This window comes from Carassius carassius, chromosome 3 (assembly GCF_963082965.1).
Source record: "Carassius carassius chromosome 3, fCarCar2.1, whole genome shotgun sequence".
NCBI lineage: Eukaryota > Metazoa > Chordata > Actinopteri > Cypriniformes > Cyprinidae > Carassius > Carassius carassius.
In genome coordinates this window covers 30,187,266-30,203,090 of record NC_081757.1, presented here as the reverse complement: position 1 = coordinate 30,203,090, position 15,825 = coordinate 30,187,266, and the positions used below count along the sequence as shown (strand labels likewise).

Sequence of the window (15,825 nt, the reverse complement as noted above, 5' to 3'; positions counted from 1 at the left end):
CCATCACGTACAGTATATACAGCGGCTCGAGGCATGTGACCAAAATCTTATTGGTTGCCCAGTTTTCTTTGCAGTATGTTAGAAAAGAAAATAGTAGATCTCTCCATAAATAAGAAAAAGAAGAAAAACTCTTTAAATCACAGGATTTTCAAACTAAACATTTGTCTGGTGAACAAGTTTTTATGGGAGCACATTTATGATATTTTCTTAATTTACTATAAATGAATGGAAAAGAGTGACCAGCACGGTCTGTTCAACAAAAGAATGAAAGCCATACTGATTCCAGATTGGAACAACACCAGTATGAGGCAATGAGCAAATTATGACAAGTTTAATATTGGAGTCAACTATCCCTTTAGCACATATTACCAAGAGGGATAAAAAAACAACCACATAAGGAATGACAAAGATCGGAAAGAAAATGCCAAAGAAATCCCAGGTTAAGGTAAATAAAGAAAGAAGGGAGAAAGGAAGGAGGAAATGAGACATTTTCTAATGCTCTATAAAAGCTGATTTACAGCAACCTTTCATAGGAGTGAATGACTTGGTCTGAACTACACAGACACAGAAAGGTCTCCTTCCTGAATGAGAGGGTTAAACAGAAGGAGAGGAAGGGCTGGAGGGGGTGAGCAGAGGTCAAACACACCCATATGTGAACTATGGGTCATCGACTCGGACACATGTTCTGTTTGAGTGTGCAATAATTACTCTGTTCTTCATGTTCGTCTTCAATCTCTGTTTTCTCCTTCTGAAAGTGTGCGGAGGCTTGTTTTACAGTGAGGTGAGACTCCATTAGCAGTCTGGTAAGAGTAAACAAACGCAAGTACAGCTGCACTTGCCCACCTGGATAACTGTTCCCCTCTCAGCCCTTTCCAGGAAACTGTTCATGGACAGCTCTTATCCTGAATAATCAGCACAGGTGACAGTAAAGCTCCCGAATGCATGCATTTTTTTGTATTTGTCCTTTGCCGCTACTTGTTTCCTATATATCCTTTCAAATCAGTTGTTTTCTGGCTGCTAACCAAAACAGCATGCTGACACATATAAGATTGTATGAGGCCGGTCGAGTTTCGCATGTTGCAAACCACATTAACCACTTGCAATGTGCATCTGTTTGCACTTCTACAGTAAATTTCTTGAAAGAAAAAAAAAACTAAACAAATATTACAAAATATGAGATCAAAGCACTTTCTTCTAAAGCAATATTGTCCTTAAGTAACACTGGCCGATCAAGTTTCAGACAAACAAAACCAGTCATTTGCCTCCTTTGAGATCAGTGCATTCTCAATGAGGTGCAAAAGTGTGGAAATGGAGGATTTTGATTGGAGTTGGAATCAAAAACTTGATCACTTAAAGATCAGCCAGTGAGCCTTACTTTCAGCCATTCGTTTACCATATTTGATGTGCTCTATGTATGTACAGTATGTGGATCAATGTTTATATAGACTTGGACTAAACTGCTCAATTCCTATGGATTACTTTTATGCTGTCTTGTTTTTAATCCTAAAAGTTTTGGTAGAATAGACTTTCCATGCAAGGACTGAATTCTCATTTTGGGGAGAGTATTTGGTTTTAATATATAATATGTAATATGAATATGTTATAATATATAACCAGTTTTAAGTCTCACAGGTATATTTGCAACAATACATTGTATGGATCAAAATGATTGATTTTTCTTTTATGCCAAAAAATCATTAAGATATTAAATAAAGATCATGTTCCATGGAGATATTTTGTACATTTCCTACTGTTAATACATCAAACCTTAATTTCTGATTAGTAATATGCATTGCTAAGAACTTCATTTGGACAACTTTAAAGGCGATTTTCTCAATATTTTGATGTGTTTGCACCCTCAGATTCAAGACATTCAAGATATGTTTTGTGGTCCAGGGTCACATATGCTAATATACACAAACTAAAATTATTACATTAACAGTTATTTATTTATAGTGTCATATAAATGCTGTTCCATATGCCTTCAATCTGTGTGTAAGGAGTTTAAATTAGGGCTGCACGATGTGTCGTTTAAGCATCGATATCGCGATGTACGAATCCACGATAGTCACATCGCAGGATGTGCGATGTAGGCTGTCGTAGTTGATCCGTTATTCATTAACTGCACGGGCCAGCTACTCCCCTGCCCTTGACGATTCGCGGATTAATTGCACAGCTTAACCATCATAGAGTGAAAGTTTATAATTGACAGGACTGAAAACCACATGCAAGTTTAACAGGGCAGAGAGAGAGGGAGCGCGAGAGAGACAGAGAGAGACAGAGAGAGAGCGCGAGAGAGACAGAGAGAGAGAGAGATTTAAAATGAGAATGTAAGTGTGCTCACCCCATTTTTGTTTGTAAGAAAAAATATTGCAATATATATCGCAGAAAAATAAAATATCGCAATGTCATTTTTTCCCAATATCGTGCAGCCCTAGTTTAAATTGGATTAAAATAGCAAACTCGGAGAGAAGACTTTGCCTCCACATTTCAGAAGACCACTGGTGTTCATGCACATGTGTTCTGACGGGGTGTGTGGGCTTTTGTGTGACAAACACTGGATAGACGTGAGAGGAATGAAGAAATGAGAAGGGGAGGAGAATGCGATCAGTTTGGAGAGAGGACAAACAAAAAGTTAAATGAAAAACATAAGGAGGAAATTAACGAGGGAACACATTTGAACTTACACTAGCATGCACAGTTTGAAAGTAGTCGAGAATTCTTACAAGTGTAACATGTTGCTAAGAGGTTGGTATGTATGATTCTACATCCTCCCCAGAAGCCTGTGGATAAGTGAGCAGCGCCACATGGTACCATCACAGAGAGACAACAAAATATATCTGAGAATATTCAAGATACAACAAAAATCTAAGGGTAATCCAAGGGAAAGGTACAATTTGAAACCTATTTTTTTTCTGTGTTCCATGAGCACCAACAAACACACACTTGTTTTTCTATTCTTTCTTGTAGCTTGAAAACTTTGTGTTGCTAGCGCTTCATGTGTCAATACCTCCTCCTTATGATACATCACTTGTTGTATTACTCATTTAAGATGATTTGGATAAAAGTCTGCTAAATGAATAGGCCTAAATATATATGTAAATTCTGTGGTGCTCTGGTTGGTTGCTCACTAGCTAAAGTAAAAGCGGACCAAAAAATGTAACACAAAATTGCCCACATTCTTCAACCCTGTATGTTTACTAGGCTAAATGTTTTGTCAAAAGTTAAATTATCAGCATCGCTTAACTTGGTTAAATTCATTCTGTATATATTTTCCAGAAAATGTGAAAAAAAAAAAAAACTAAATTAAATTGATTTCATAGTTTGAGCATGAGTCTCTACACACAAAAACAAACTGCCTAGGATATTTAGGGAACCATAAAAAGGTAAACTACATTGATATTATAATACATAGAGCAATTCCCTTCACAGGATGTGCCAAGCTCTTGTGTACACATGCGCACCAGACATGACTAAACATGCACAACTCCTTTCTTCCTCAAAGTCAAATAGTCTCTTAAACACACATACACACACAAAACACAGCTCGTCGCACTTGATATAGTCAAAACATTAATATTTAACTTGTGGGCTTAATAGTGTGAGATTTCCAAATTTACCACAGCTCATACAAACACAGTTTGGTGCCTGCTAAACGGAGCAGTTAGCATGAGTTCACAGTGAAGGATGAGAAAGAGTTGACAACTGGGCCAGTGGTAACAAAAGTAGACTCTAGTGTTTGTCAGTTGTTCTGGGTTTTTCCTGTGATTTTCTCCTCTCTGCCTACATGGTCTCTAATTTATGTGTGCCTCAGCATGCCTGGCGTCACATCTCAATATTTTCCTCCATGCTATCTCCTTGTTTGGCCTCCGTGTACGAAACCTCTCTCCGCTCACGCACAGTTCGCCCTCCCCTCTCAGAATTATCCTCCTACACCAGCCAATCCCTCACTCAAGTCACCCCGTGTGTCCAAGTCATTGCTGTTTTTCTGCTCCATTGAGAGAAATGCTTGCATAGTTGCTTGCAGTTCACACAGTTAATCACAAGCTCTAAATACTTCCTGTGGAATTCCCTTGGAGAGAAAAAGATGAATATTATAGTCCCTGTGAATCATCTGTCAGATTGGTTTGTTTAGACAGAGGGTATGTTCATTCCAAACCCAAACCATCCTTACTGGGTTTGGACAACACATATATTCGCGCTTGAAAAACATGCAAGGCAGCTACATCTGTCTGTCTTTCTCTCAAACACACACAAATAGGATCAGTCACTATTTCCTATGTTTGACGGTGTCTACGTCCTCATGGCTCCAAATTATTCCCCTAACGACAACCCTCGGTTCTCACTTTCACCAAAGACACCTGTCAAGCGGAAGACTGAGGATAAATTTGCAAGTCAAAGCTCACAGCTAGCTGATTTGCTCAGGGGCATCAGTACTACAACACTGTCTTCACTCAACTACATGCAAGGTCTTAACATACACATAGTTTTTTTTTTTAATGTAAGTAAATATAAACCTTTTTTATGTCATTTATTCCTGTAATGGTAAAGAATTTTCACCAGCAATAATTCCAGTCTTCAGTGACACATGATCTTCTAGAAATCAGTCAAATTAGCTCAATTGGCGCTCAAGCAGCATTGTTATTAATAATAATAATAATAATAATACTGAAAACAGTTTTTCAGGATTCTTTGATAAATATAACGTTTGAGAGAACATAACTGATTTTAACTAGTAATATTTTGTAACATTATAAAAGTCTTTACGAATATCACTTTAGATCAATTTAATGCACCCCTCCTGAATACAAGTATTGAGTTTTTTTAAATAGCGAAGCCTTTTCTACTTTCTACTTTTAATTACATGACTACATTAAGCTGCTCGGTTGGGTGCTGTAAACAGGAGATATAATGAAAATTCACTTCATACATTTTTCAGCAGTATATTTAGCAATGCAACACAATGTTAGTTTTCATAATTAACCAAACTCCAAGTGAGCACAGTGAGACTGATCAGTCAGAAGAGGAGTGACAACTGTATTTAAATGCAGCCACAGAGGCAGGTGTCTTGATGAAGGGTATTAAGTTTAGCTGCAGTCCATTCCATGATCAGCTGGGATCCCGTCCAAGTCGGCTTTCAATCCCAGTCTAGCCGAGTTTTGGGTAATGGTTCATTGAATGTTTAAAGGTGCACTAGAGCATTGCGTCTTACTGTCCGTCTCACACCAGTTCATTCTGAGAATTAGATCATGTATTATAGATCATTAGATCACATCAGTAGCCACAATGTTTCACTACAATTTCCTTCAAAGAGAAGGAGAGATTAACAGCACACAAAAAGGAGGGTGGTAAAGAGCCAGAGCTGAACAGAAAGTCACTGTTGCATCAGCTTCTTCCTTGTTGAAGTCTGACATTCAGCACCATGTGGAACTGAGCCCTATGCTGTTTCATTTCCTCAGAGACAACTGCACAGTGACAGTATGCAAGGCATGAAATGGATTTAAACACATGGCAGACTGTTACTTCACAAAACAAAAAGCCATACCATCACTGAAAGAGTTCAGGCCCTGACCTGACATAATTACATATTGTGAGTTTGTTTGCTCAGCTGTAAAGCTTTTATCCATGTTTGTTATTTAAAAAGATCATTCAAAATGCATTATGACATCAGAAATGCTATGTGACTTATACCTTTCATCTTAGAGATAAAACTGTTTCTCCCTCTTATGTAACTTAACAGCATTTACCGGTGATCTTTGAACACCATTAGTAATCCACCTATTTTTGAGTACAGTAAAATGGGCTTCAAGACCCCCTTAAAGGCACAAATTTTTGCCACTGGAGGGCAGGTATTAAAGATAAACAAAGACCAGGTGGCAACGTTTGATGATGCTGTGACTTAGTGTGGTATCATGGGAAATGTCATCTTCATCCTCACAGCTGATGCAATCCGACGGGACTTGGGCAGAAATCATGTTCATGGATTATGATTTTAACATAGCAGAATGAAGCAGGGTGAGACTGAAATCTGTTGAAGTGAAAGGAGGCCACATAACGAGCGTTAGACACGGCTCGAAAGCAGCGGAGCTTTTATTATCCCACAGTCGACCGCTTCTGCTCCTTCTGGTCGTGCATATGTGGGGGGAAATAAAAGCAGCTCAGTTTTATCATACTAGATACGTTTGAAAGTTCTGTTAGAATGCTACTCTGTGGAGTCGCCACCGGTCTATTAAAACACACAACATGTTAAAGGGTCTTTGGTGTTTCCATGTTTTCTACAAAACAAAACAAAACCAGATACCGAGGGGTTATGACATCATTGGCAGATGACACAATGAGACTAGGGACACTGTGTCCATATCACTAGTTAAAATTGCTTATTTCTCTGGATTTAAACATTCCTCAAAACATTTGGTATAATGCAAGCACACAAGTCAGCAAAATATATAACACTAGTGGTTTTTGGATAATTTTAATAAAGAAATCTTACATTTTATCTAGACAAAAGTGTTTTATAATAAAAAAAAAAGATATATTTATTATTTTATTTTTATTAAATTATATATTAAGATTAAATTTTATAAATAATTATATAAATAATGAGTAACAATTTGAGTAGCAAGAGAGTTTAAATAACGTTGAGACACAACTTCCTGGTTAGTTTCTTCAATAAAACATAATAATAATATTTATTTGGCTCAGAAATTGCCTATATTGCATAGACAATAGAAGGTTAAATGGCCTTTCTGGTAGATGGACTATTATGTCCTTAACTATAGCTATGACCTCAGATAAGGATATAATAAGATCTCATTATAGTTAAATACAGCTAGTAATTTATTTATGAATGCCTCTGAAGAAAGGCTCATCTGCCAATAGATGCACTAACACACTCTCCAAGTGAAATGCTGTTTTCTATCCACAATGGTCAGAACAGTTCTATATTATTGAAGGTTTATGACAGCCCCCCCCCCCCCTCTCTCTCTCTCTCTCTCTCTCTCTCTCTCACAGACACACACCTGAAGCATGTCTATGTAGCGTTAGCCCAATACAAACTACTCAGCATTTAAGGGCTGCTTAAGTTAATTATTGATGCCTTTTAAGACATGAAGTGAATCAAGTTGTACAGGCCACATTCTCCTTACTCAATGTTACTCTTATCAAAAGGTGTTGGCTCTTTGAGCTCCAGGTAAGAGCAGTGGGGATCTGCTAAAGCAGTGCTCAGTGATTTGATCAAATACACCCCCCCCCCCCAATCCTTAAAGGTAATTACAACTGTAATGGCTGTCCAGTGCAGATTTGAAACATGATCTGTACACCAACACACACACACACAGGCCCTTGTTGCCAGGTGAGAAACTACGCAGAAGAATTCAGAGATGGTGATTTCTTGTAAGGTTAAACATATGGGTTTGTGTGGCCATTAACCCCTTAGAGGAAATACTTATGGGGGGATTATTTTTTTCCTGTTTCCACTGAACGCATGCATTATTAATTTAATAATTTATTCTAATTGCCTTCATATGAGCAGTATTTATGTGATTCTCAAACCGTCCCGACTTATATAGATACGTTCCGGAAGTCTTCCTTCAAATAACATACCTAAATCAACCCAAGATATCATTAACACACTCTCCAAAACCCAAAATGTGAAAACATGTTATTATTTTATACATACAGCTACTACAAATAAACATCTGCTGTTCATCTGTGACTGTCTGAAGGTACCTGTTGGATCACGTTTTTAAAAGTGTGATGTGTTCAATATTATTTACATTTTATATACAAACAGATATCATGTTAATCTCCTAATATCACTTACTTAGTTTGCGGTCTAATGGCACTAAGGATGGGGTTTAATAATCATGGATCAGAAAATGCTCCTGATCCACGTGTTTTTGTCTGACACTAAACTGGTCTACAAATCAGTCGAGAAACTGCATTAAAGGGTTAAACTCAAATCCAAGCGACGCGACTCATGGATTTCATGTTGTTACACATTTAGCACACTTCAAGACAGACTGTTTCTGTCTTTGTTTTTGTTTCTGAGTAGAGAATAATATTATGATTGTAAGCAGAACAACTTAAAAGTCTTTCGAACTCCAAGGTATGAAGAAAAATAGAGCAAACAAAACACAAGCTGAGTGTTAATAACATGAGACTCAGCCTGAACACAATAACTCGAGATCTAATAGACGAGTGTTGAACTCCTGATCCTGGTTGTCAGATGTTCCCCTGTAAATTACTTCAATGTGTAACACTAGTCGACTATCACGCCACATAAAATCACAGACAGGCGGACTGACGATATCTTCTTACCTCGTCCCATTTAATAAACTTGCTCCCCCGTTTGAGCACCTCATTGACAGACACCGGTTTGAGCTGCAACGCGTGTACTCCCGGTTTCGCCCCGGCCATGGCTGCTGAATCGACGGGTGACGACGCCTCTGCTTCTCGGTTTGAAGTCTCTGACCTTCAGTGGACAGAACTTGAGCCCTCTCAAATGCTTCGAGTCCGGCTGGCTCAGCGCACGCGGGCGCGACTGTCACACATTCACGAGCGAGCGCAGTTTATGACTTCAGCGATTGTTTATTCATCTAAGCGCTTATCACGGCAAGGACTTGAATTTATATTTCCCTTCCTGTCCGTCCATCCGCTCGGTAATGATGAGATCCAAGTTCAGGAGAAACTTTTATTTGACTTTGGTCCCCGCTGGAATTTGCTCCTCTTTTCCTTCATGTTTTCCCCGAACTAAATGAGTGCGCGCGAGAGAGAGAGAGAGAGAGAGAGAGAGAGAGAGACGGACGGACGGGGGGAGTAAGGAAGTGAAGGAAGAAAAAACGAACAGACGAGGAAGTGTTTTTCTTTTCTTTTCTTTTTTATTCTTCTGTCTTTCTGTTGTCATTCCAGTATTTAGAAACGTGCTATGTATCTAGCATGAGGAATCATAGTTTTCGCTTTCCTCTTGTACAGATTTCCCCTCTTGTTTTTCCTCTTTCCAAGGAAGAATGTTAAACACGAATCGCGCTGTGAGCCAAAGAATTTGAGTTCTTATGAAAAAACAAACAAAACTCATTAACTAGGCTATATGGATAGCCTATTACCTCTAGTCATCATATAGCCTAGGTTTGTTTGTTTTAAAAAGTACATTATATTACAAAATCACATTTTAGTATCTAGACAGAGAATAATAACACAGCATACCATAAGTGATACGTATAAATTGCAAGATGAGTGACAGTTGAATAGATTTATGTTTTGCACATTTTTCTTCCTTTTTATCCCTAAATTTGGCACCTGATGGCTTACCCTCATCTTAGTGAAAGTGACTGACTTGCGTGAAATAGCTAAAGTGAAAATGAAATGACAAGTGTTGATTGTCGGCATTAGTTCAAAACTGCGCATGCTGCCATATTTTCGAGCGTTTTTACAGCGGTGTGCATTATAATTAATCAGATGATTCTGTTGAGCTTATGACGGCCAATCAGAGGCGTCTCGATGAATCAACGCTGGAGTTTTGTTCAGTGCTCTCTGGCAAATTCTCTCATAAACAACAGTGCAGTTATAACGTTACGTACAATAAGATATTTATTTCACAATGTAGACAGCTTCAACGATTATAAAGGATGTTTTTAAGATAGACTTAATAATAATTAAAGCCTAAATGTTCTTCATTAAATTCCTGTATATTTAATTTTATTTTTATTTTAAATTAAAATTTTAATATTATGATGCAAATTTTTGGTCAGAGAGCCTGTTTTTGAGCTGCCCTGTGTATATGCCTACATTCGCATATAGTGTGTGAAAAACGGTAGGCCTACGTGAAAAGTAGTGTGTTCGAATGCATAAAATAGTAGGTGAAAACTACCCAGATGACTTACTACTACCAGCCAAGTTCAGAGATGTATATCTAGTGGACAATAGGCCATCCCGCGAGGTCACGGGAGAGGAGTAGTTAATGACAAAAGTAGTTTGTCCAGATTACATACACGCATTCATAGAATTGGTCTCAAACTCAATTCCTTGAGGTCCACTCTGCAGAGTTTAGCTCCAACCAGCTCCAACTCACCTGCTTGTAAGTTTCTAGTAATCATAGTTAGAAGGGAGAGGTTATTATGTAAGTATAGGAGAGCATACTGTAAGTCTAAGTGGACATCCATGACATGTGGAGTCCCACAAGTCTCAATTCTTGCTCCGCTCTTGTTTAGCCTGTATATGCTTCCACTAAATCAAATAATGAGAAAGAACCAATTTGCCTATCACAGCTATGCTGATGATACCCAGATTTACCTAGCCTTATCTCCAAATGACTACAGTCCCATTGACTCCCTCTGCCAATGCATTGATGAAATTAACAGTTGGATGTGCCAGAACCTTCTTCAGTTAAACAAGGAAAAAACTGAAGTCATTACATTTGGAAACAAAGATGAATTTATCAAGGTGATTGCATACTAACAACTAAAAATCAAGTCAGGAAGTGTGATTCAGGAGACAGACCTTAGTTTTAGTAGTCATTTCAAAGCAGTAGCTAAATCAGCATACTATCATTTAAAAAACATTTCAAGAGTTAGATGTTTTGTTTCCAGTCAAGACTTGGAGAAACTTGTTCATGCCTTTATCACCAGCCGGGTGGACTATTGTATTGGTTTCTTCACCGGCCTTCCCAATAAGACCATTAGACAGCTGCAGCTCATTCAGAACACTGCTGCCAGAATTCTGACCAGAACCATAAAATCTGAGCATATCACACTAGTCCTCAGGTCCTTATACTGGCTTCCAGTTACATTTAGGATTGATTTTTAAGTACTTTTACTCATTTATTAATCACTCAATGACCTAGGACAAAAATACATTGCAGATTTGCTGCCTGAATATAAACCTAACAGAACACTCAGATCATTAGGATCGAGTCAGTTAGAAATAACAAGGGTTCACACAAAACAAGGCAAATCTGCTTTTAGTTATATGCCATCCACTGTTGGAATCAGCTTCCAGAAGAGATCAGATGTGCTAAAACATTAGCCAGTTTTAAATCTAGACTCAGAACTCATCTGTTTAACTGTGCATTTATTGAATGAGCACTGTGCAATGTCCAAACTGATTGCACTGTATTTTATGAAGTGACGTGACATACAGCCAAGTATGGTGACCAATTTGTGCTCTGCATTTAACCCATCCAAAGTGCACACTCACAGCAGTGAACACACACACACCGGGAACACACACCCGGAGCAGTGGGCAGCCATTTATACTGCAGCGCCCGGGTGGCAGTTGGGGGTTCGGTGTCTTGCTCAAGGGCACCTAAGTCGTGAACTGCACTGTATTTAATTCAAACCGAAATGAGTGCACTGTCTTAAATTCATTTTAAATTAAAAAAATATCATTTTCAACTTGTTTAAATTACTTGTTTTATTTTTATTTTATTATAATTGTTTTTTTATTATGAATATTATTATTATTTTTTTTTTCGTAAAACACTTTGAATTAACATTGAATACGGAATGTGCTATATAAATAAACTTGCCTTGCCTTATCCTGAAGACCTTGACTAGCTGGATCAGGTGAGATTGATTAGGGTTGAAGCTAAACTGTGCAGAGCTGTGGCCCTCTAGGAATGAATTTGAGACTAATGATATAAAAAAATTCAAATAAAGTACCTACTCAAAAAGTATGTGATTTCGAACATAGCCATAAGGCATTCAGGTTAATTATTTCTCAAACTGGAGGAAATAGAAGTGACATGCGAAGATTGATGTTTTAGGGAATTGCTGGGCACTAAAGAATGCATGCACTTTTAGCATTGTGCCAAATGAATTCCAGCATCTCCTGAAGACAGCATTCAAAGCACTTTTGGTATACTCAGCAAATCTCTCGATTAAATTCTAAACAAACGAACTAACCGCAGTTAAGTTAATATGTTGTTAAGGTCAAATGTATCAGCTGGATTAGGGCTGCACGATTATGACAAAAAACAATTGCAGATTATTCCCTTGAAATTGTAATTGCGATTATTAATTACTATTATAACAATTTACATTGAATGATGTTTATACCATTGTTTGATGCAACTGCATGCCATATTTTTATATGAAAATAAACAAGCTGAAAACACTGTAACTGAACATTTTTAAGTGGTATTCTACAGTATTAATCAAATGTCAACTATACAATGGATTTGTTTCTTCTTTAAATTATAAACAAGTAACGAAATAAATGGTATTATAATGATATACTAAAACTAAAATTAAAATAAAAGGAAAAATCCTTAAGATAACATGTAGAAGAAAAAAAAAACATCTTAAGCATGCAGAATAGCACAAATGGACTTTGAACGATTACGTAATTGTGGCATCCATAATTTTTATCACGATTAGAAATTCTATTAATTTTGCAGCCCTAAGCTGGATGTTTGAGACACAGATGATCTAGTCCTCATGTAAGCTTTCTCTGTTTCTTTTGGTGCATACAGGAAGGTTCCAGCTTGTCAGCACCCATTAATATTGCCGCCCTTCCTCCTTCTCATTCCTGAACAGGTGTCCTCTTCCCAGATAAAATATACAGAAATTCTCCTGGGAGAGTGAGAAAGCAGAACTACAGTTAAACAGTGACCCTACAAAGGTGCACCTTGCAAATGTTCTCAACTTTTATACCTTTTTGGGACACTCACCGCACACAGAGAGCCACGCATTTTCAAAGTCAAGCCCAGCTACTGTAGGCCTCTCATTCTGTGCTCTGAATGTGTCATACAACTCTGGCTGTGAAGAATGAGATTTGTGGACTCAAGAGGGCATGCAACTTTGGTAAAGCTGGAAAAGAAAGTTTGATGCAGAATAATAACCACTGCAGAGAGAGGGACAGATGAGAATATAAGGTCATGAGAGGAGAGATAAATGAAACTTCGATAAGTGAGTGATTCAGTCACTCTAATCCGAGACTATTTCTGACCAAAAGCCAAGCACTTACAAAGACACATTGTGTTTTAGCCCAGACACACAAGTTAATAAACATACACACACACATCCTTATCCAGAACATATTTAATTTAAAATATGCAATTTAAAGATGTCATCCGAATGTTCTACAAAGTTCCTTCTTTATTATTTGCTTTGTCATTCCCCCCTGTTTTACCCAATGAGAAATCGCTGACACAGTAGCAGCAAAGGCAGATCACATTACTTTTTAGATAGCAGAAATGTGTGCCAAAAGCTCTGAAACCTCCTCAAAAGCTTCTTTGTTAAAGTCAGGCAGGACTGACTTGAGGTCTTGCACAGTCCACTGTTGCCATCTAGTGTATATCATACACATGTAACATGCAATCAACCATGCAGGGGAATGAATCTTGTAAAAAAAAACAAAAACAAGGATTCAGTCTTGTCCCAAACACAGGACTACTATATAGTATTATGAAAATATAGTATGCAATTGCTATAATATTTTATAAATGGTCTGAATATAAATGTTTTTCAACCAGGGGGCTTCAGTAAACTTCCAATGGGCATCAAAATGACTTAAAATTATAATCAAAACAAGAATTAAAAATATATGTTTCTTAATTTTTTCATTTTTCACTCAACAACGTTTTTCAATATTTAAGTCAAGCTCTCTCTCTCTCTCTCTGTTTAAAATCCTTATCCTTAATCCTTATCCAGTAAATTATAAACAGCTGGAAAAATCTCAAGGCCTTTGAATATTGTAGTGAACAATAGAGGTCTTGGACTCAAAAAGGCTGAGAAGCACTGTGCTAGAGCCTGAATTTTAACACAACAGCTGTGTTATAAATGCACTGGTTTCCTCGTCGTTCCTTCAGTTTCTCTCAGTGGCCACAGCTGTGGTCTCATCAAACTAATCTCTCATCAAAATGGCGCTTTTGTTTCCTCTCCCCACCCACTGCAGGCATCCTCACTCACTCCGTTCCTCTCCAGATTCCTATCACACTGGCTTTCTGTTGTTATACCCCTAATCAGTTTCAGTTTATCTTGTTTGTTTTGATGCCATCTTTCACTTCCACCAGGTGGCAGCCGTGACACCACTGAGATTAATGTATTGGTTGTTAATTCACACAAAGTATACAGGCCTTCTGTCTTTCCCTGTGCTGGTTGCGTAATTTGATACGTATCGGTAAGAATTAATTTTGAGGTAGTCTTTTGATATTGGGTCAGCCATAAAGGTCATGAATCATGGATAAATTATTTTAAGGAGGGGTTTGACGAACAGAGTCATAGCAAACTACAATGTTTATTTTCATGAATAATGTTTTGAGAATGTGTTCTGTAAATCTGCACAGGACAATGTCAAATTCGATTCAGACTCCTGACGGAAACACGGATATTGCACATGCGTTTATTTCAGCCTTGTACTGCTGCTATTTTTGATTACTCAGGAGGACTGAATGTGCCTAAACTCTCACCTTGAGCTTTTGCCTGGGTGACTGCTTGCGGAAATCGAGGAAGACAAAAAAAGAAAAAGAAAAGGCTTATTTTGAGTAATTTTACCTCCCTCGTTTTCGTCCAACCTCACAATAATTTCACCTTTTATAATACAAGTAGTTATCCCACACAACACACCACAACACATGAGTAAAATTACAAGTATTTAATTTCATAAGGTGGATCTGACATGATTAACAGTTTTTTAGCTGTTTGAGTATTAACTCTTCTTAAGAGATTATTACAAGTTCACACAAGAATCAAGTCACAGATGCAGCTCATGCAGCTTTACCCACTTAACCCTCACACGGTATTTACTGCATAGGGATTGTGAAATGCAGACAACATAGCAGAGTTGCAAGAGTACAAGTACAAACCTGCTCAGTAGCTAATCAGTAATAGTGTCTTAAAAACGTATTCAATTATTCAAATATTTGTTCATATGTCTATGTGTATGAAGGCATGTACAGTGTGAGAAAAACTGTGTCACAGTAGGCTATGCAGTGTTTACTGGACTGTAAGATCCAGACATAGTATTTTGAATAATTCATTGTCTTCATTCCACTTGTAAAACATCACAGTAGAGGTAGGAATGTTATGTAGCCTCTATAATCAGCCTATAGCTAACATTCAACTTTTGTGTTTGTTTTTTGCATTTTAACTTAAGACTACTTCTTTACGCTGCTCTACATAAGTTTTGACGTCATTTGAAACGTCAAATTGGCATACTACACCTCTTCTGTCCTAACTGCAAGAGAAGTAAACTAGCATATTATTTCACATTAAACTGTTTAATTGACTTTTTTTGTCCCAATAGTTTCAGTGGTTTTGGACTAGATACATTCAATTTGTTTAATGTTGTTACCTCAGTGATGTTGTTTGATTATATTTTGTTGCTTATTGTTTGTTTTCATACCACACATTCACATATGGGTTTTTTTTTTGGATTCAGTCACAATGAATTGTTGTATGATATTGGCGGTTTATTATTAGTAACCCAGTCAACTGTTTGAGAAGGTTAGTCATGTGATGTCAATTTGGTTGCGCCCATGAGGGGCGACCCGCTCCACATACAGCTTTTTTCTAGAACAGTGGTTTTCAAACCGCTCCTGCGAGCACCTCCAGCACTGCATATTTATTTTCTGTATGTCCCTTATCAATCACATCTGATTCAACTCATCAGCTCATTAGTAGAGACTGCAAGACCTGAAATAGGTGTGTCAGAAATAGGGAGAGATACAAAATGTGAGGTGCTAGGGGTGCTTGCAGGACCGGTTTGAAAACCACTGTTCTACTTAGAAGACTGGTTTGTCTGGAGGTCACAGACAAAAACGATTATTATTAGTGTACACACAAACAGACGATAACGTGCTGTGTACTATGAGTGTGTTATGTCTTC

At 37.7% G+C, this 15,825-nt stretch overlaps 1 protein-coding gene across 2 annotated transcripts in view; it reads right to left on the bottom strand.

The window, feature by feature from the left end:
• The window catches only part of plcb3 (phospholipase C, beta 3 (phosphatidylinositol-specific)), a 51,152-nt gene extending 42,389 nt beyond the window's left edge, over positions 1-8,763 (bottom strand). For both annotated transcript variants that reach the window (XM_059535889.1, XM_059535897.1), the window contains exon 1: positions 8,320-8,763. In XM_059535889.1, the coding sequence (XP_059391872.1) occupies positions 8,320-8,418 (99 nt within the window). In that variant the 5' untranslated portion in view covers positions 8,419-8,763. The remainder of the gene's footprint in view (positions 1-8,319) is intronic.
• Between the last annotated feature and the right edge of the window lie 7,062 nt (positions 8,764-15,825).